Here is a 20,750-nt window from a genome sequence, read left to right on the forward strand (position 1 = left end):
TCTCATTTGTTTCATTTGGTTCTCCTTATCTACTTTAAGGGATGTGAAGAGAATGTGTTGTGTACACAACCAAAAAGGGTTCTTCTATTGTTACAATCTCATGCCTGTAACAATAAAAGAACCCTTTTTGGTGCTATATAGAACCATTTTCAGAAAGGTTCCATATATTACCATATGCAACACATTCTCCATCAATCTGGCGGATGCTTTTATGATGCAGCAAACCCTTTAATCATGCAGAGGGTTCTTTTTGTGTTCATGGTTCTATATAGAACCATTTTCTTTACTAAAAAACACTTGAAGAACCATCATTTTAAGTGTGTAGGCCACTTGCACTGTTAAAATTCCAAAATGTCAGAACCAGGAATGTTAATTTCAAGCTAACTTTAATTAGCTAACATTAGCTAACGATTCACAGAATTCACAGTTCAATTCAATATGATACAGCAGTGTCCTGATTCAGTCTGCTTTTTGATTTTTTGATTAGAATAGTAGTGCTATGTTTGGAAAATGTAATGTTTTTATAGCATCAGGATCTAAGATTCTAGCAAAAAATGTAATGTGTGTAAAATGTTAGCCTTAAGCTAACACACTAGCCACAACCTAACATGCTAGTTGTGATACAATATGATACGTTGCGATAGAACATGAAATGCTGTACTGTTACATCCTTGCTGACTGATAACCTAGACAAGATACAATTATGTTAGACACCAGGCAATCATTTCTCATCTCCCTTTAGTGCAAGACATTAGCAAATACTAATGAAGCACATACTGTAAGATATAGTTTATAGTACCCGATCTGAGGTGGTACTCACAGGGATGGACTCAGTCTACACCAAATCCAACCACAAAGATCAGGTTCAGGGGGAAATGTGTCCAACGACTGATTTGATTAGCTGCTCGCGGGCAGCCCTAGGGCTCCTGATGTTCGAGGGGAATGGGGATGTTCAGATGGCACGTTAATCTTTCTTCATGCCTCTCAGAAATCTGCGAAATGCTTTTTGATCGAGGAAGGCCAACTGTGAGTCGACAGTGTTGTGACACCGGCCCTGATCTGACTCTGAAGCAGTAATGTGACTGAATCATTACGGCTTTCCGTGTTGTTCGTCTATTGGATTTTGGCTGGCAGCGTGACCGGCATTCATGAGGGGCATGCTTGTTGTTTTATTTATGTTCGGAGGATGAGCTCACAGGCTTGACGCTTCTAAAGTCGGAGCATAAGAGCCGGGTGCTGGGGAAACGAGAAAGGGGCTTCTGAAAGCGCGGAGACAGGCGCGGGCTCTAGCGACCGGCAGTCCCTGAGGGCAGGGGCAGGTTTTTGTTCTGTGGGGCACCAATAAACATTGTGTCTAGGCCCCAACTGAAGGCATCTGCTGGTGCACTGAAACAGCTCTGTATAGATCTATAGATGTATCCACATCTAAAAATTCCACTCCACCGATGCATCCGATATTCATATAGATGCTCATAGGTTTAATTTTGCCGCATCTGTTCATCCCACCTCAATTTGTGACTTGATAAAGAGTATTTAGTCCTTTATGAGGTACAAGTTGGACTTTCCGAATGTTGACACCTCCAGCTGTGGTAGCAGGTGCTTTGCTCACTGTGCCAGGAATAAGAACTCATCTGAGACATCTCACTTTCCATTGTTTGTGAGTTAATGTTGTTTTGCTAATTTTGTTGCACCAATTTTGTGACGCTAATTTCGTTGTACTGTTAAATAGCCCTTCCTCTCCTCCCTCACCTCTACCCTCATTACCCACAACATCCTGTTGCATCTGCAACTGTCCGAATATGCATTTTTGAAAATGCTGAAAGGGAGGAGACCAGCAGAAATCAAGAGTGGGTGTACTCTTTAAGGCAAAATAGATCTCTGAAAAAAAACTGTTCTTATCCTGTAGTGCAGGACCGGGGTGTAGCAACAGGGTGGCCTCGGGTGGCCTAGGCTCTCTCACTTGGAAGCTAGGCCCCCAAATTTCTTACTACTCAAAAAAGTCCCTCAATGGCAAAGGAAGTGTAACAATATATAATTTGTCTTGCACTCTTGAACCGCAAGGCACTGAGTGCTTGTGTCATCATGCCTTTATTCTAAGTTAAATAAATTAACTAATTCTAACAAAGCTGAATTAGGTCATCGACAACTTTCAGAGACCATAGCAACATTAGCAGCGTTAGTAGCTACAATTAAGTAGGCTAGTTCATGTCATCATCCTCACTGTGGTCATGTTTTGAGACATAATGCTTCCTAGCTGGTTCCCCAACCAGTAACCAGACCCCCAAACTCTCCAAATTGAAAATTTGACTACACCACTGATGCAGGATTATTCAAGTCTAGTTGCCAGTATCCAGCACAGTTTGTTGATTACCCTGCTCAAACACAGCTGATTCATCTCTACTGTTAATTGCCATTTTAGTGGGTGTGTTTGAGTAGGGAAATCACCAATCTGTGCCGGATGCTGGCCCTTCAGGACTGGAGTTGAAGACACTTCTTTTAGTGCTACTTTCTGCTGTCAGAACTGAAACATCCTGAATGGTAAATTTAGTTTCCCGACCACCGAGTGGTCAAATGGCAAGTATAAAATCTTCACCTGATAGCCTAACCTCCTCTTCATTGAGTGGTTAATTTCTTGATTATTTAGGATGTACTAGGGTACAAACATTCCTTGAATGCTTTGGGTAAGTTAAAAAAGCCTATATTTGCTAGCAAGTAGTGGTATGTATTATATATAATGCCCCTAGTTTTTTGGGCCTTCAAGCATAAAAATGGGCAATATGATGATGTTTTTTGTTACTGTGATAAATTACGCCATGATATGCTTTTCATCAGCACTTCTAGAACACTGAACAACAGGATATATCATAAAAAAGCAGATCTGAATTATTTTTAGAGAGCCTGTAAACGACAACAACCAGTGTATAGCTCAATAAACTGCATAGGACTAAGATGGAAGCACATCATGACATTTTTTGCAGAGTTTCTTAAGAATGGTACTATTTTGCAGGTACATTTAGTCCATTTCAACTTCGTGATATTACATTTTTGCCATATCGCCCACCCTTGCACAAGCATTTACATGACTTGAATGTTCGTAAACAATGCCGCTATTTGTGGAAAAGGAAAAGTTTTCTGTTTCTGTTTACTGCTCAAAGAACTTCCACATTAACACTCAAGAACATTTTGGACATGATCAAGGTTTAACTGACATCCAATAGAAGTATAATTGTTTTACACATTTGATGTTGTGGGATTTCTGCTTTGCAAATTTGTGCCATGCAAGTTTTTCGAGCGAAAAGAAGCAAGACAAATCAGACAGCTGACTTAGTTGTTAGAATACCACCGAGACTGACTCATGTCTGTGCTTTTTATGTAATCAAGCAGATGAGGTGTTCACCAGGCGCCGCATGCTTTTGATTACAGCCTTAGTTAATACCTCTTGAATGCCAATAAATGGCAATGTCTCCATGAATACTCAGGGCGCCAGACATGAATATGAACAACTCAGACACAAAGGAAATTTCCATAGACATTACCCACTGGCAAATGCAGGGGACTTAGGGGTCTCAGTTACAACGAACACAATCAATCATACATTGTTTTAAAGCTTAATTTATAGATCGCGCAGCCCACTTTATAAGAAACACCTACCTTGTAGCTCTACCTCGCTGGTGTACAGTTCTAGACTATAGCACAGTCTGTACTCATTTTGTATTGGCCATTTATTAATCCTTCATCATTGGTCAGTTTCTGACAGCAGAGCCGCTCTTGGTTGGACATCTTTGGGTGGTCAACTTCGCAGTTACACTGACGTGTGTAAAAACCCCAGTAAGGCCAGTGAGTGGAAAGACAAGGTAGGTGTTTCTAATAAAGTGGCCAGTGAGTGGAAGCACAAGGTAGGTCTCATAGACTCATATCAGCACCACACACCACACTACTGTCAGTGTCACTGCTGTGCAGAGGATAATATCTGGACAAAGTGGTCCTGTGGTCAGAAACTGACCAATGGTATATGTAGTATAGGGGGGCTGATTAGCTGTGGAGTAACAAATGGACTACAGTCTGTAATAGTACATATATATTGTGGAGCTTTAAGGTAGATGAAGCAAAGAAAATGGCCAGAGAGTGGAAACACAAGGTTGGTGTTTATAATAAAGTGGCCAGTGAGTGGAAGCACAAGGTTGGTGTTTCTAATAAAGTGGCCAGTGAGTGGAAGCACAAGCTTGGTGTTTCTAATAAAGTGACCAATGAGTGGAAGCACAAGGTAGGTGTTTCTAATAAAGTGGCCAGTAATCGGAAGCACAAGGTTGGTGTTTCTGATAAAGTGGCCAGTGAGTGGAAGCACAAGGTAGGTGTTTCTAATAAAGTGGCCAGTGAGTGGAAACACAAGGTTGGTGTTTCTAATAAAGTGGCCAGTGAGTGGAAGCACAAGGTAGGTGTTTCTAATAAAGTGGCCAGTGAGTGGAAGCAGAAGGTTGGTGTTTCTAATAAAGTGGCCAGTGAGCGGAAGCAGAAGGTTGGTCTTTCTAATAAAGTGGCCAGTGAGTGGAAGCAGAAGGTTGATGTTTCTAATAAAGTGGCCAGTGAGCGGAAGCAGAAGGTTGATGTTTCTAATAAAGTGGCCAGTGAGTGGAAGCACAAGGTTGGTGTTTCTAATAAAGTGGCCAATAGCATGTTGCATTTTCACTGTCTGAAGAATCAAGTTTGATATGCAAGACATCAGTTGTACATGTGTTCTAATTAACTGACATTCGGACAAATCATGTTGTGTGCAGAGGACCATGCTCTAAATACCCAGTCTTATAAATAATTATGAAACAATCACACATACATATAATAACATACAGTGCTCAACACCCTCAGCTAACTACACACAGACTCAGTCAGTCTGCAGCTGCTGTATGAAACCCATAATGACACCACTCTTGAATGAAAGACAGAAGCGATGAGCATTGTGCTTCTCTCATCCAATCCACACTCCACCCGCTCCGAGAGCAAATTAAATAGCTGTCTATCGATTTCAGGCCTCTAATGGGCCTTCCCTCTCAAAAGCTGAGACATTAAAAAAATATGTAGTTGTTCAGGCGGGTGAGGACGGTTTGTCTGGCCTGGAGCTTCACGAGGCTGAAGGATGGGTGGGTTGCCGTGGTGAGAACTGTGGCGTTGTCGAGGGAAACCGTGGACTTGCACAAGTACCCTTTGCGAAAAAGAACAAAAATACAAGTGCGTCATGTGGAGGCATGCCAGGGAACTCTCGGAGCTCCAGTGATGTTTCAGGAAAGAGCTGCTTGTGTTTCAGTGCATTGTGGGAGATTCCCAAGTCAGTAAGTATCACTGACTGTCTTTGGGTTTCTGCTCTGCTTCAGAATAACAAGGATGTGCAAGTTCTAGGGAGCCAACAGACTTGAATACACTTCATAATAAAGGTTCCTGAACTGTTATTGGTTTGGACATAAACAGTATTCTGTGCAAAGGTCAGAGACCCCCCTTCATTTCATTAATTTTCAGTCAAAATGGCCATTGAGTACAAGTTCTTTCTCTAAGGAGGTTAGGTATAAGTATGTAGGATGTGTAGCTGCCAAAATGTCCCTACTGAGAAAAGGAAATAGACAAAACAGAAGAACATGTGCAAAACAAAGAAGTTACTGGTGTTCTCAGAACAGTGGACTGACCACCCAGGAGTCCAGACCTCAACATCATGTGAAGCAGAAAGTACAAACAACTTCTAAGACTAAACTTTGGAGATGTGGCTGCAGATTTCTTTAAAAAACTGAAAGTAAGTCTTTTGAAAAGAGTGTGAGCTCTACTAAGGGCAACTAGTGGACACTAAATACTGAATATGATTTGATACTAGCTGCTCATGGCTGCTTTGACTGGAAATTGAATAAACAAGGGATGGTCTCTGTCTTTTGAAAACTAGAGCTGTTCTAAGAAAAGCCTTTATTTGGAGGTGCTTCAAACTTTGAAAAGGTCCTTCACACTCACATATCTCATTTCCTCAAATGCTTCTTCAAGGAACTAGCCATAGGGAACCGAAAGTGGTTCTTCGACAGCATCTCTCTAAAGAACCCTTATGCACATCTTTAGTTTAGAGTTTCCCTGCAGTGAAGACTAAGAACTAAGAGTTATTGCCATTTTGCTCTACATGAGATGTAGTTACATCATTATTTAAAAGTAATTACATAGTAACATAATTATTACATAGTAATATAATAACAATTACATTGAATCTACATTCTGCATCGGTATTTTTAAGTTTGCACCTCTCATTTTTCTCTGTATGTTGAAAAAGGAAAATGTGGCAAACACATAAATGATTGTTATTCTTTATGCTAAACAGAAGGAGTTTCTAGTAAAGTGGCCAGTATGTAAGCAACCTTTAAAATCTACAGTCTAATGTCAAATCTGTTGTCCTGTTTCAAGTACAAGATGTTGGAGATGTGATCCCAGCAAACTTTTACTGTTCATATATTTTAAACAATGCAAGTCTGGGTTTATTCTCACTGTGGATTGTATACTGTTGCAATACAGATGTAACTACACAGTAACATACATTAATTACATAGATGAGTTACATTTACATTTGATTTTCACTGTTTTATGTTATGATGTCAAGACATCTGCAGTTCTCACACTGCTTCTTTAAGCACTGCTTCTAAAATTACACCAGTCTTTTGTTATGTTGTTGCTGACTTCCAGGGGTTAAACACTAGATTCGCGTCAGAAACAGACTTGATAGCTGGTGAGCTGAAATGAGCGTGTTACAGCAGGATAAACACTACTGTGTGCTGGGTGAGGGCCCTCCAGGGTTTGGTGTGCCATAATTGGAACTTATTGGATAATAAGGTTGGTACTGTCATGAGATCCAGTCAATGGCAAAAGTAGAAGTGTTGCTGAAATAAGAGGCAGTCGGCGATGAAGATGCTGAACTAAGGGTACAGGAGGCCATGCCTGGGAGGAAAACAGGAACACGGCAGTGTGGAAAATGGGTAAATGTACAACCGAGAAGGAAACATAGATGTAACCAACATAAAACTCTCTTTTCCTCTTTCTCGCTCTAACTGCAATGGCAGTCCCATGCCATGTGTTCCGCTCTCCCACCTCTCTTGCCCCCAGGGCTCCCTCCTAAGCAGGTGTTAGCTGGTTCGAGCTCCCCAAGGTAATTTGATTTTGTTCTAGGCACAAGTGCTGGAGTGCTGAATTATCTTGACAAACCCAAAAGCTCCTGGGTAGCAGGCCCCCGCCCCCCGCTCCCCCCAAGAGGAGCCTGAGCAATGAACCCAGTGTTGAACTGTGTTATGAAGGCAAACATTCTTTTTCTTTGAAAGACATAGGGACATGTTTAAACAACTGCATGAGCATAATGTACAATAATACACTAAATGGCCAAAAGTATGTGGACACCCAGCCTTATCCTGCATAACCTACCAGTATGCATAGTGCCAACTGAATTCAGGTGTTTCAACCACACCCATTGCTAACAGGTGTATAAAATTAAGCACATAGGCATGCAATCCCCATAGACAAACACTGGCAATAAAATGGATTGTACTGAAGAGCTTATTGGCTTTAAACATGCCACTGTTGTTGGATGAATTTCTGTCCTGCTAGATGCCAATCAAAAGTGCTGTTATTGTGAAACATGAAACAGAAACGTCTAGCAACAACAGATCAGCCACAAAGTGGTGGATTGTGCAAACTCACAGAGCGTGTAGTACATAAAAATCGTCTACCCTGTATTGCTTCTTGAGTGATGAATCTCGCTTCTGGAAGTCTGATGGATGAATCTGGGTTTGGTGGATGCCATTAATGCAAAGTGCCAACAGAAAAGTTTGGTAGAGGAGGGATAATGGGCTGGGGTAGTTTTTCAAGGTTTCGGCCCCTTAGTTCCAGTGAAGAGTGATGTTAACGCTACAGCACACAAAGATGTTTTATACAATGATATGCATCCAACTTTGTGGCAGCAGTTTGGTAAAGACCCATTCCTGTTCCACCATGGCAGAGTCCCATAAAGACATGGTTTGCCATGTTTGGTGTGGAGGAACTCCAGTGGACTGCACAGAACCCTGACCTCAACCCCACTGAACATTGGATAAACTGGAGTGTTGATTGCAAGCCAGACCCTCTTGTCCAACACAGTGTCTGACCTCACGAATGCTCTTTTGACTGAAAAGGCAGACATTTCTTCAGACACACTCTAAAATCTTGTGGGAAGCCTTTTAAAAAGGGGCGCAACTCCATATTAATGGCCATGGTTTTGGAATGGGATGTCCAACAAGCTTATATGGGTGTGATGGTCAGGTGTCCACATTCTTGTGTCCGTGTAGTATGTAATTTTATGTAGCCTCCCCTAAAACAAAACTTGGCAACAAGAGCATATCTTACTCTGCAAGACTGGATTGAGAAGTGTTGAAAATGTCACAATTCAGAGGAGCAAGAAGTTGCTTTATAAACAAGCACGTCTGATTCTTAACACTGTCATGACATCAAATGAAATGCTGATATGAGCTGATCAATCAGTGTGTATAAACAAGTATCAGCATGCGAGCGCCTTATTTACATATCATTTGCAAATGATATGCATTCATTTGCCCTCATATACGAAGATGTGTAAAAGTCAGAGACCTGCTTTTGTGCTTGATAGAGTCAAGTACAAGTTACGCACTTTTCAGTGTCAGGAAATAACAGAAAACATATATTTAAGAGAAAATTACACAAAGTCTGAACAAATAAATGTAAGATCTTTTTTGTTTATTTATTTATTTATTTATTGATAATTAGTCTGTCCAACCTTTGTTTATTCCAGCTTCCACTCTTTTCAGGAGACTCGCTTTCAGTTTCTCAAAGAAATCTGCAGCCACACCTCCAAAGTTCAGTCTTAGAAGGTGGTTGAATTGTCTACTTCTCATGTTCCAAGTAATCCCAAACACATTCAGTGATGTTGAGATCTGGACTCTGGGGTGGTCAGTCCATTGTCCAGCTTCTTTATTTCATGTGTCTGTCTCCTTTTCTCTGTGAGGCTTCTTGACAGCTACACATCCTTTCAGACCCATAGCGCTGAGTTGTCTTCTCACAGTGGAAGGATGGCTGTGGAACATTGTTGGCGTAAGATGGTTTATTCATATGTAAATGATGTATAGATTTGAACTGAGTAAGTTCGGTGCACTTTTTTAGTACACACAAAAAACAAAAAGGTACATTTAGTTTTCATCTTGGCAAACAGTTTAAATCAGCTTGGATTGTTTTGGCCATAAATAGTTTCAGCATCTTGCTTCAGCAACAATGTGATGATAGCTGGCTTTAAACCTGCTAACAATAATTTGATGTATTTGCTACCTAGGGAGTTCGATATGCTGACAACGTTTAGGTATTGTTAGCTACACTGTAAATATTTTCACTGTAAAAGTACTGTAAAAATTGAATAGTCAAGATCTGTTTTTTGGAGAAAAGGTTAAATTCCTGTAAATAAACCATACACATGCTGTGTTTTAACTCTGCTGTGGTTAATTTACAGAAATACACTCAAACAAATGATCTTTATTTCACAGACAATTGCGATTATTTTAATGATTGTTACTGTTATTGTTATGGTAGATTACTGTATGTCAGAATATAAGAATAAGCAGTTGAACTAGTGAAAGGGGTGAATTACAGTCATCTCTTAAAAAGCCAGCATTTCTAAGAAATTGAACTGTAATTTTACAAATTTTTACCATCATTGAGAAAACATATTTTACTGTTAATTAAAAGATTTTGTCTGCTTTTTACCGCTTTTCTCAGCTTTTTAATTTGTTTTTTTTTTCTTTGTCAAGATTTTCTAGCAAAGTCTAAGTCAGCAGAAAACAAGCAACTGAGTAATTAGCTGCCTAGCAACTTAGCTCAGCAAGCATTGACTTAATGTTACTGTAATACAGAGGGGGTGAACTGAGGGTCAAAGTCCAGCACAGTTTGGTGATTTCCCTGCTCTAGCACACCAACCAAACTTAGTAATTAACTGATAGGCTGAATCCAGTGTGCTTGAGCAGAAAAATCACCAAACTGTGCAGGAACCCGGCCCTTCAGGACCAGAGTTTTTGCCCCTGCATTAACAGAACCCACCCTTAAAAGAACACCATTTTCACTAAAAACGCAACACCACACCTTACACCTGTCTCCTTTCCTCACCTCTCATAACCCCCCAGAGTCAACAGATGTATCCAAGACACGCCTCATATACAGAATGAGCCTCCATACTGTATCTTTAGCTTTGGATCAATCTAAGATAGATAATACCGAAAGTTAACTTCTATTTATCAATGTCAAGTGCAGAGCAGCTAGCAGAATTAATGCAGTATGACTGTGTATTCATGCTGGGGTGGATTCTGAAGGCCTGAAAAGTGAGCAGAGCATCAACAGACTCCTTTGTGTTGTGTATTCTCGTGTCTTGAAAGCAGAACAGAGAGGGTGACATATGGCAGTGTGGTTGGAGTGCTGCTTTTCTCTGTCAGTGGCCTACATTCTCACTGTCACCGAGTTGCTCCTCTGAGCGTCGCGCCGCGTATCACGCACGCTCTGCTAAAACATAGCGCGAGACTGAATTATTAAAAAGCCACAAGCACTGTGCAGCGTGGAGCTGTTAATAAGCTAATTCCATTGTGATCCGCCGCTGAGCTTAGGCACGCAAGAAACTAAACAAAAAGTCAAATGAGATCTAAATGCCAGCTCCGAAATGAATACAGATTTCTTCCTCGAATTCAATTTTGCTGACGCTAATTTTTCCGCTGCGGTCGGCTGGAGGAAGCTCCTATTTCACGCACTCGCTCCGGCCGTTTCTTCCCCTTTGCTTTTTCACTCACACTGACTTTTTTTTACCTCCACCATTTTTACTCGTTCTGACCGTTTCGTCTCCTCCATTTTTCATGCTCGCACCTTGGCCTGACACTTTAGCTTTGCCTGCACTGCGAAAGTCCCTCAGCCTCGGCAGAGCGATGACAGTGCCTCTTTAAAAAAGACTCTGAGTCCCCCTCAGTGGCAACTCTGTCAAATTATCTGTTCAGCCAGGACCATGGGACCTCGGCCAGCGTTCTTTTTTCTTCTACTACAGAGGAAATAACAGTTTAACTAGTATATCGATTTCTGAGAGCAGAGGGGATTTTGAGTTTCTTTGCAGCCAAAAATGGGGGTTAAAAACGGACAGGGCTTCGGGGAGATTGTCCCGCGTGCCGCTCTTGGCAGCATGCACGGAGCTGCTTCAATGCTAAAGATCCACAGCCGTCTATTGAGTCTCCGCTGCCGTTGAAGTCTGGAGCTGCATATTGACTGATGTGTGCGGAGGGAATGGCGTCTGGAGAGGAGATTGAGTGCTGCGGGAGGCTTTATATGCAGCAGGCGCGCGCCGCCGCTTAAAGGATGGAAACAGACGTCTGTGTGCTGGTTGGGTGATAGCAGTCAAGTAACAGAGCAAGGTATTAGACTCGCGTTTGACAGCTGTGTCTTACGTAGTCTGGTGTATAACACAACATACGTATGCAAAGCGAGCTTTGTAAATGAACTCATTTCAATCCAAACTAGACATGGAGCCAATTGTATTCTATGCTATAAGCGTGGGAGTATGAAGTTTGTTCACTGGATCCCTCAAGGATTGGCCTTGAGATTCAAGCAACTGAGGTCTGCTTGAGTTATAAAAATTCAGTCCTTCAGATTTTTAGGGGATTTCATTTGTAATGGAAATAATATCAGAACGAAATATGTGAATGCTTATTTTATTCACTTTTGACAAGGTTACTGCTGTGAAAAGGAAAACAAGCCAGAAATTCTCATATGTAGTGGCATATGACCTGAGCTAGGAATGTGGATTGTGACTAACATTGGCTTTCAGGCATCTGTAAGAGATAATGAAAAGATATTTGGTTAAGAAAAACCAAAAAAGGCCAAACTAAAAACAGATCTACAGCCAGCGTTTAACCGAGGCTGCCCCTTCGGATGAGCTACTGAGCTAACACTAGAGCTAACCAGTACAGTGTTGAATGCAGAAAAGGACTCGTCGTCTTCCACACAAGGTCTTTTTTTCCTCAGTGGACGATGTGCCTTTGTCAGAGAAATATGTTGTTACTGTCATTAACCGTTATTGGAATAGTACAGGGTATTAATAAGCCAAGGTAGAGAATTTCCACCGTCTCTGCAAGTTTTGAAAACTGCTACATGCCTGAAGAGAATTCTAAGCAGCTGATGAGGCAACTATTAGCAAAGGTGTGTGTGTATCGTCAAAAGGGAGGAAACTGGGCCTGTGAACCTACACCAGACAGATCTTACAAATGTGGAATGCACAACTTATATAATTACTGAGGTTAAGATTAACATTAAATAACATTCAGTAAAACAGATACTCTAACATACTGACAATTATATTTTTGCTATTATCCTGTCCTACACAACTTAATCAATCATGAAATAAGCTGTCAAATGCTCTATCTTATCTAGCTAACAGCTCCTTTTCCCTATATGTCTTCACACTTCAAAAAAAAAAAAGTTAACTTCACAGAACAGCACTCCAGGCTTGTCTCCCTGTTCTCCTCATCTCCATGCCTCTTCACTGACCAGTCCAAGTAAGAGCATTTGTGGGCGTTGAGTGATCCCTCTTGTGCTGCAAGTGGTGTCCAGAGGGCAATGGTCTACTTCCATCAGTCGGGTTATCAGAGAGAGGCGGGTGAAGCGAGACAGGTTGAGTTGAACAGTGAAGCTCTATGGGTCTAAAGGAGTGTTTGTTTGTGTGTTTTTGTACATTTTCTGGACACAAATAACTTTGTAGGAAAACATGAGAAAACAGGAGAACTCACCCAAAGTGTGTTTTAATAAAATCAAAAATGTATTTGTGTAACAGATTTCCACTTGCCACTGCTAACAGGTGGGTCAAACTAAGCATAAAGCCTTGCAGTCTCAATAGACAAACACTGGCAGTAGAAAGGGTCGTACTGATGAGCTCAGTGACTTTAAACATGGCACTGTCATAGGATGCCACCTCTGCCACAAGTCAGTTGGTGAAATGTCTGTCCCGTTAGATCTGCCCCGGACAACAGTAAGTGCTATTATTGTGAAATGGAAGCATGTAGGAGGAACAGCAGCTTAGCCATGAAGCACAAACCCACAGAGCGGGGCGACCAAGTAGCATTGTGCCAACTGTAAAGTTTGGTGGAGGAGGGATAATGCTATGGGGTCGTTTTTCAGGGGTTGACCCAGGCCCCTTAGTTCCAGTAAAGGGAAATCTTAATGCTTCAGCAAACCAAGACATTATGGACAATTGTACGTTTTCTAACTTTGTGGGAACAGTTTGTGTCCCTAAAGGCATGGTTGGGTGAGTTTGGTGTGGAAGAACTTGACTGGCCTGTACAGAGCCCTGACCTCAACCCCATCGAACACCTTTGGGATGAATTTGAACGGGGATTGTGAGCCAGGCCCTCTCATTCAACATCAGTGTCTGCTCCTCTGGACAAATGGGCAAAAATTCCTACAGACACGCTCCAAAATCTTGTAGAAAGCTTCCCAGAAGAATGGGGACCAACTCCATGTTAATGTCTACGGATTTAGAATGGGATATACTATATAATGCATGGGGCTTATATATCTATATTAACATATAGATAACGGCACATAATACATGTAGGACATATGTATTAAGTCTACTTTCTGACAAGATATAAAAACAAAACTGTCTGTATGTGTGGAGTGGGGGTGGACTGGGGGAAGGGAGAGGGGTCGATGCAGCCTGGCCAGTGTTAATGGGATCAGGCGTGGAAGAAAAGGGGATCTATCTGCCAGTTAATGTTTAATCCTCTCCTGCCCCAGGCTTCTAGCATCTGATAATCCTCTGGCTGCCTCTCTTCATCACCGAGGTGTCGGAGGGAAGCGCCTCTGTAAATATTTAATTGGCTGCAGCGTGCCACTGTTAATTATGCGGGTGTGCCTCCCCTTTCTCACTCCTCCTCCCATGCCTTCCTTCCTTCCTTCCTTCTTGCCCTCCCCTCTTCCATCATCGTTCGTTCCGCACCTCCACGTCTCCTGCTGTCTTGCTCCGGTGGGTTGCTGTGGTGTTCTTTTCTTCTATTCTGCTCCTCATCGCTTCTGTTGTTCCAATGTCCTTCTCAGAAGCATGTTTATTTCCATTTGATTGCATACCTTCCAGTGGTCATTAGGACCCTCACAGGACCACCGTGTCCACACAGAGCACACGACTGCCACGTCAGTGTCATTGCAGGGCTAAGAATGATCCACCACCCAAATAATACCCACTCTGTGAGGGTCCTGTGGGGGTCCTGACCATTGAACAGGGTAACAAAGTATGTGAAGAAACGGATAAACTACAGACAGGTACAGGGAGGTGCTTAGTGAAGTGGCTGGTTGGCATATTCTTCTATATTTATATACACTTTTAATAATGACTCCATTACTTATATTCCATCTACATATATTTGAATGTATTTGAATATATTGGCATATATGAAGTGGATCATGAACCCTGTTCTCCCACATATGGGGCAACCACGGCAACACTATGCTATCCACTGACACTAAGAATAGCCATGGCATTGTAACATTTATTGAGACACATGCAAAATTGGCCTGCATTCATTTCAAGGAGAGTGCTTATAATAGTTCTATATTATAATGAATAATAGTTTAAACAATAATAATTATAATAATGGCTATTTGTTTAGCCTGATGTTTATTTGATTGTTTTAGTAAAGGTTTAAATTAACCCCTTAAATGGCCTGGGCCTGCCAGCAGGCCCAAAGTTGTATTACACACTTCTATAGCCTAAGAATAGCTCAAGCAGTTTACAATGAAGCCCCTTGGCTACTGAATAATAAGGCTTAGTATGTAATACGCCTGGGATTAAGGGGTTAACTTTGAATACCAAGTTGGACTCTTAAGGAAGGACATAAATAACATAAAGAACATAAAGAAACCTATTTGGTGTCTTTATAACATCTCATTATATTGTCGTTTAAAAAGACTTGACCATGCACTATGTGACATATATTTGGAATTTCAGTACTGAGACATTTTGAGTAATGAAGCACAGTTTGGTAGTTTCCCTACTCGAACACACCCACTAAACCTGGCGATTAACAGATGAGTTGAATCAAGTATGTTCAACCAGGTAAATCACCAAATTGTGCTGGATGCTGGGCCTCCAGGACCAGAGCTGTGCACCCCTGCACTAGACACTTCATTCCTCCTGATGTGCTTAGGTATGCTGTTAGATCACCAGCACCTTTATTTGTCACTGACCCCAACCAAAATGAAAATGTGATTTTCTTCTGTAATTCGTCTGTGAATTTGTGTTTCCGTTTGGACATTTATAAGCTGTTCAGGCACCATGAGCTGCTGTCGACAAGCAGCTCTGTCTGTTGCAGTGGTACTGAGGGTAATGATAGAGATGCAGTTTGACCAATGTTTGTGTGAAGGGCGTGTACATGACTGACCAATGGTGGCGTGCGAGAGGATGGGACCAAAAGAGAAAGGTCAAAGCAATGCAAACATGCACACAATTAACAGGTGATCGTATCAAGTCAAAGCTGAATACTGGACATTTTTGGCGATTAAGAAATCCCTGCTGGATGCATTTTTGAGGTAACAAGAGCTGCATGTGGCTCTTTTACTGCCCTGTTGTGGCTCCACAGAAAAATTAGATGTTCAGGTAAAAATAAAATAATCCTCCTTTGCAGTAAAATAAAGCTCTGCTGATCGTTCTAACACAGTGTTAACAATAAATGGCCTTAAACTGCTGGACACCATAGCAATGCAGACAACAGTCTGGCCTAGCTAGAGATTGTTGAACATCGGATGTACTTACCTGCATTCATAATCACTCCAGCTGGTTTCCTGATACGTTTAATCTGCAATGAGAAACTGTCAAACATTAAAAGGTCGTGAAGCTAAGGTCAGCTTCTCATTCACCAGCTTCTCATTCTAATTTTCCCGTTTCACCTTAAATGGTGCAGCAGTTACATACTGGCGCCTCAGGCACCATTTAAGGTGAAATGGGAAAATTCGAACAAGAAGCTGGCGAAAGAGACACCTGGTAAAAAAAATTAACAGTTGAGAGACATTTTACAATAACTGTTCCACCTTTTTGGAAAAGTATCCTGTCAGAGATGTGAGAAAAGTGGCTATATCTGAGCTAAAGTTTTCATTTGTATTAAATTTGATAGCCTATACTAGGACATTAGCACATACTGAGACATATTTACAGTCAAGAGGTAAGGAACAGCCAAGGTGGTTTGATTTTTGTTGAAAGGACAAAATGGCTCTTCTTAACATTTGGGTTGCGACTCCTGATATAAAGTATTCAAGTTTTTGACAGCATGACTGTATATGTAAGCATTAGCGGTGTAATGATTGATTTGTTTTCTTGAAACATTGCTCATAATTCCATTGCAACCTTTTGAATCGATTGAGTCAACTCAAAGATTCACCCTCCTAATAAAAACAGATATAAGTATTTGCACATCAGTAGTAGGAGCCATACTTTCGTCCATTTTTATATATTATACAATGTCAGAAAGCACATTAGCAAGTCTGAGGCAAGTGTTTGGTGATTTAGGTGGGCTGCTAACCGATGCCGTAAGATTCCATTACCTGTAAATCTTATAGCTCCAGTGTAAGATGTCCAACATGTCTTCACTGATTGACAACATTTGGGTTAAATTGTAGAAAACTGTGTACAATTTTCAGCTGAAGTGTTGCTTTAAGAGGATTATTATTATGCGGCGCTCTTTCCTCAGTGCTGCTACCCATCTTGATGGGCTGGCTTTCAAAAGTTTCCTGTGTTTATTTGATCGTCAAGGGCAACAAGCAATAGATGTACAGTACAAAGACGGCAAGGCCTCTTCAGTGTCTGGCTCCGGCTCGCTCCGGTTAATGACTCTGCGGCAGAAGCAAGCGCAATTACACACCAGAGTATGTAAAAGTCAAGAGGATACAAATCACGCTTAAATGAATGTCCCGTGGGTGTTGAGGAATCAAGCCCCACAGCTTTCCTGTTTTTTTTTTGAGGTGAAGTACAAAGCGTGGAGAGCAGAACATGCGTTTCAGGCTGGCAGAAGCAGCAGGACCAAGCGTGTCTGTCTGGACAGCAGGAGGTTAGCAACCCCACCACATCACTAAGCCTTTGAGATGGTAGCTTTGGAAGCAGAAGCTTGCAAGAGGCCAAGCTGTTGAACGTATGCCAGAGTTTTCGGAATGATGTGAATTAGCTAGAGAGAATATGGTGCAATTTGGAGAAAAGGGGGAAAAAAAAACAAAAAAGCTAGACCATGAGAGCTTTCCCCAAGTCATGCTGATTGAATCTTCCAGCCCATCATAATAGCAGCCAACACAAAGCCGCAAGGTTACATCAATTTCGCTGTAGCTAGCGTGCAATCTGCCTGAATCTCAAAGCATCTCTCTTTCTCAAACTCCAGCTCGCCCGCCCACGCTCTCCCACCTCCTGCTACTCTTTACGTTCTCCCTCACTCTCTCTCTCTCCATCTCACTTTCACCTCGTCTCTCACTCTCCCACAGAAACTACGTCTCACTCTATCATTCATTCATTACGCCGCGCTCCATTCTGCATCACTGATACACTCTCTCACTTACACTTTCTAGCTCTCCATGCACACTTGGTGCATTATTGATGTTGAAGGGTGGCGGATGTCTCCCAGGTGTTTTCGCACCCTGTCTATGATCCTTAACGGCCCAGAGCCCAGATCTGACAGCACGCCGTCAGCAGCGTGAGACGCAGTGGGTCCTGCAGCAGGCTTGGTCGATACAAAGAGAAGGGACTGGCATGTGGGAAGCAGGGGCGCACCCCCAGATTTCAGGGTTGCAACCGCTAACAATATTCATAATAAAACACAAAAATATGAAGATCTGAACTTTGTAATACTTTAAGCCTACTAAAGACCCATGTGTGCTAGTTTTAGAGTGGAGGTTCGATCTTTCTTTTGGTGAATTTTTAAAGGCAGCACTGTCGCCTCACAGCAAGAAGGGCCCGGGTTCAATTCCCCGGCCTGGCGACAAGCGTGTGGAGTTCTCCCTGTGTCTGCGTGGGTTTCCTCCTACAGTCGAAAGACATGCAGTCAGGCCAATTGGAGATGCTAAATTGCCCCTAGGTGTGAATGTGTGTGTGAATGTGTATGTCTGTGTGTCTGCCCTGTGATGGACTGTCAAACTGTCCAGGGTGTTTCCTGCCTTCTGCCCAGTGAGCCTTGGGATAGGCTACAGCACCCATTGCGACCCATGGCTTGGTAAGAGGTTAACTGGCTTTGGTGTTGCTATGGTATTCCAGGTGGTTGCTAAGCTATTGCTATGTTATCCTAGGTAGTTGCTAAGGTGTTGCCATGTTATCCAAGGTTGTTGCTAAGGTGTTGCTAGGCCATTGCTATAGCATCACAGGTGATTGCAAAGGTGTTGCTGGGCCATCGCTATGGCATTCCAGGTGGTTGCTAAAGTGTTGCTAGGTTATTGCCATGGCATCCCAGGTGGTTGCTAAAGTGTTGCTACATAATTGATATGGCATCCCAGGTGATTGCTAAAGTGTTGCTAGACCATTGAAGTGACATCATAGGTGGTTGCTAATGTGTTGGTAGGCCATTGCTATGGCATCGCAGGTGATTGCAATCATGTTGGTAGGCTATTGCTATGTTATCCCAGGTGATTGCTAAAGTGTTGCTAGTCCACTTATATGGCACGCTAGGTGGTTGCTAAGGTGTTGCTAAGCTGTTGCATTGTTATTCAAGGTGGTTGATATAGTGTTGCTTGGCCATTGATATGACATCCTAGGTGGTGGCTAAGGTGTAGCTAGGCCATTGCTATGGCATCACAGGTGATTGCTAAGGTGTTGCTGAACCATTTATATGGCATCCCAGGTGATTGCTAAAGTGCTGCTAGGGCATTGCTATGGCAACCTAGACGGTTGCCAAGGTGTTGTTAGGCCACTGACATGCTGTCCCAGGTGGTTGCTATCTAAGGTTTTTGCTAAAGTGTTGCCACACCACTGATATGTTATCCAAGATGGTCGCTGCAGTGTTGCTAGGCCATTGCTGTGGTGTCCCCCGGCAGTTGCTAATGCATTGCTAAGGCAATCCTATGTTATCCCAGATGATTAAACAAAGTATAAAAATAAACAGTTCTTTAACTTTTTATTTTATTACAAAACGTTCAGTGAACTCACGCTGTTGTTTTCCTTTCCCCATACAGATAGCATTTGGAAAAAAACAGGTTTGCTTCTGACAGCGAAAATATGCTTATTTATACTTGACTAGGCAGGGTGAGGGATGCCATGCATGCCAAAAAATTGACTTAGCACATAGCGAATTAGGATGATATCTTGTATTCCCATAGTAATTCAGCATGTATGAGCGAGTGCCCTCACTAACATATTGCATCAAGCCAGAGAGAGAAGAGGGAGGCTGCTATTAGAACCATAGGTGCCAATTGAGCTGTGAAAATGGGAATTGAGTAGGGAATAGGGAATAGCCCCCCTCTTCGTTTTATGGCCTACTCGGTGCTGTTTTGGGGTTTTAGCTTACACACACATCGCCTACTTAGCATGTGTGTGTGCGTGTGGGTATGCGTACGTGTGTGAATACAGGCGTTTGTGAGTGTATGAGTATGTGAGGGAAAGCAGTGAATTGAATTAACCTCAATACTCCACTTCTAGCGTGCAACTCAATGAACTGCAGTTGTTCCACATGGATGGAAAAGCAGCAGCAGCTATTGCAACAGCCGCAGCTCGCGCACACACACGCTTTCATACATCAAGCACCCTTCGTCTGCTCTCAGACACACAGACGGAGGTGCGCGCCGCTGTGTGTGCAGCGTGCTGGCTGGCTTCAAGTGCGCAGTGGCTGGTGCTAATGTGATTAGGGCTTTTAGCTGGAGATTTCAGGGTCGCGCTCTCTCCTTCGACGATCCATTTAGTTAGCACTCCGCCTGTTCCTTACCTTACTGGGCTGTTAAATAGGCGCATATGTTCGGTTGTTGTGTGCTTCTGTTTTCAAAGTGTTCGGAATGTCTGCATACTTCAGCGGTTGAGATGTAAACAGTCATTCAGACTGGTTTGATATGAAGTGGTTGATTGTAGAGAAACTTGCTGACTCAGATGTCTTTACAGTGGTGGTGATAGGAACCAGGGGTCACGATGTCTACAACACAAGTATAGCCATTTTTCTCACTATATAAAACCCCCAGTGAACCTACACATGTCTTGTAAGTTTTTATATGGAATGTTGATGATGGTAAAATTGTGAAAAGTCTATCCCTTCACAATTTATGGATTTTAAAGGTATGTTTTAGACCAAAGCCTTCTCCAAACTCTCATAAAACATTGTCTCAGGCATAAGGCACTGTATTCTTAATCATCTTATGTAGCAACTCTGTGGGGGGGCTTTTAGAAGCATTAAACTCTAATGACATCTGGTTCCTATCACCATCACTGAAAACAGCTCTGACTGTGCATGTTTCTCAAGAATGGAGCATTTTACATCAAACCACTCCGAATGACTACGTTTATGTCTTAACCGTAACAAATTTTGAAATATTGGTGCAATTTCCCTTTAACCTTAGCAACCAAAAGATCCGCTTTGGCCTCTTTTTTAATAAAAGCTGCAAAAAAAAACATTTCTTCAGAAAAAGACACTTGCGTATCTTTCTTTGAAAAATAATGAAGGCGATTAAGCAGCGCTTTCCATTCAAATCAGACTGATGCGTTTACGCTCCCTGGCAGAAGA

At 42.2% G+C, this 20,750-nt stretch overlaps 1 protein-coding gene across 1 annotated transcript in view; it reads left to right on the forward strand.

The window, feature by feature from the left end:
- The window catches only part of iglon5 (IgLON family member 5), a 108,286-nt gene that overhangs the window by 46,627 nt on the left and 40,909 nt on the right, over positions 1 to 20,750 (forward strand). The window contains exons 4-5 of the mRNA XM_036557911.1: positions 7,117 to 7,159; positions 11,314 to 11,444. Coding sequence (XP_036413804.1) covers positions 7,117 to 7,159; positions 11,314 to 11,444 — 174 coding nt within the window. The remainder of the gene's footprint in view (positions 1 to 7,116; positions 7,160 to 11,313; positions 11,445 to 20,750) is intronic.

The sequence above is a fragment of the Colossoma macropomum genome, unplaced genomic scaffold (assembly GCF_904425465.1).
Source record: "Colossoma macropomum unplaced genomic scaffold, Colossoma_macropomum, whole genome shotgun sequence".
NCBI classification, from domain to species: domain Eukaryota; kingdom Metazoa; phylum Chordata; class Actinopteri; order Characiformes; family Serrasalmidae; genus Colossoma; species Colossoma macropomum.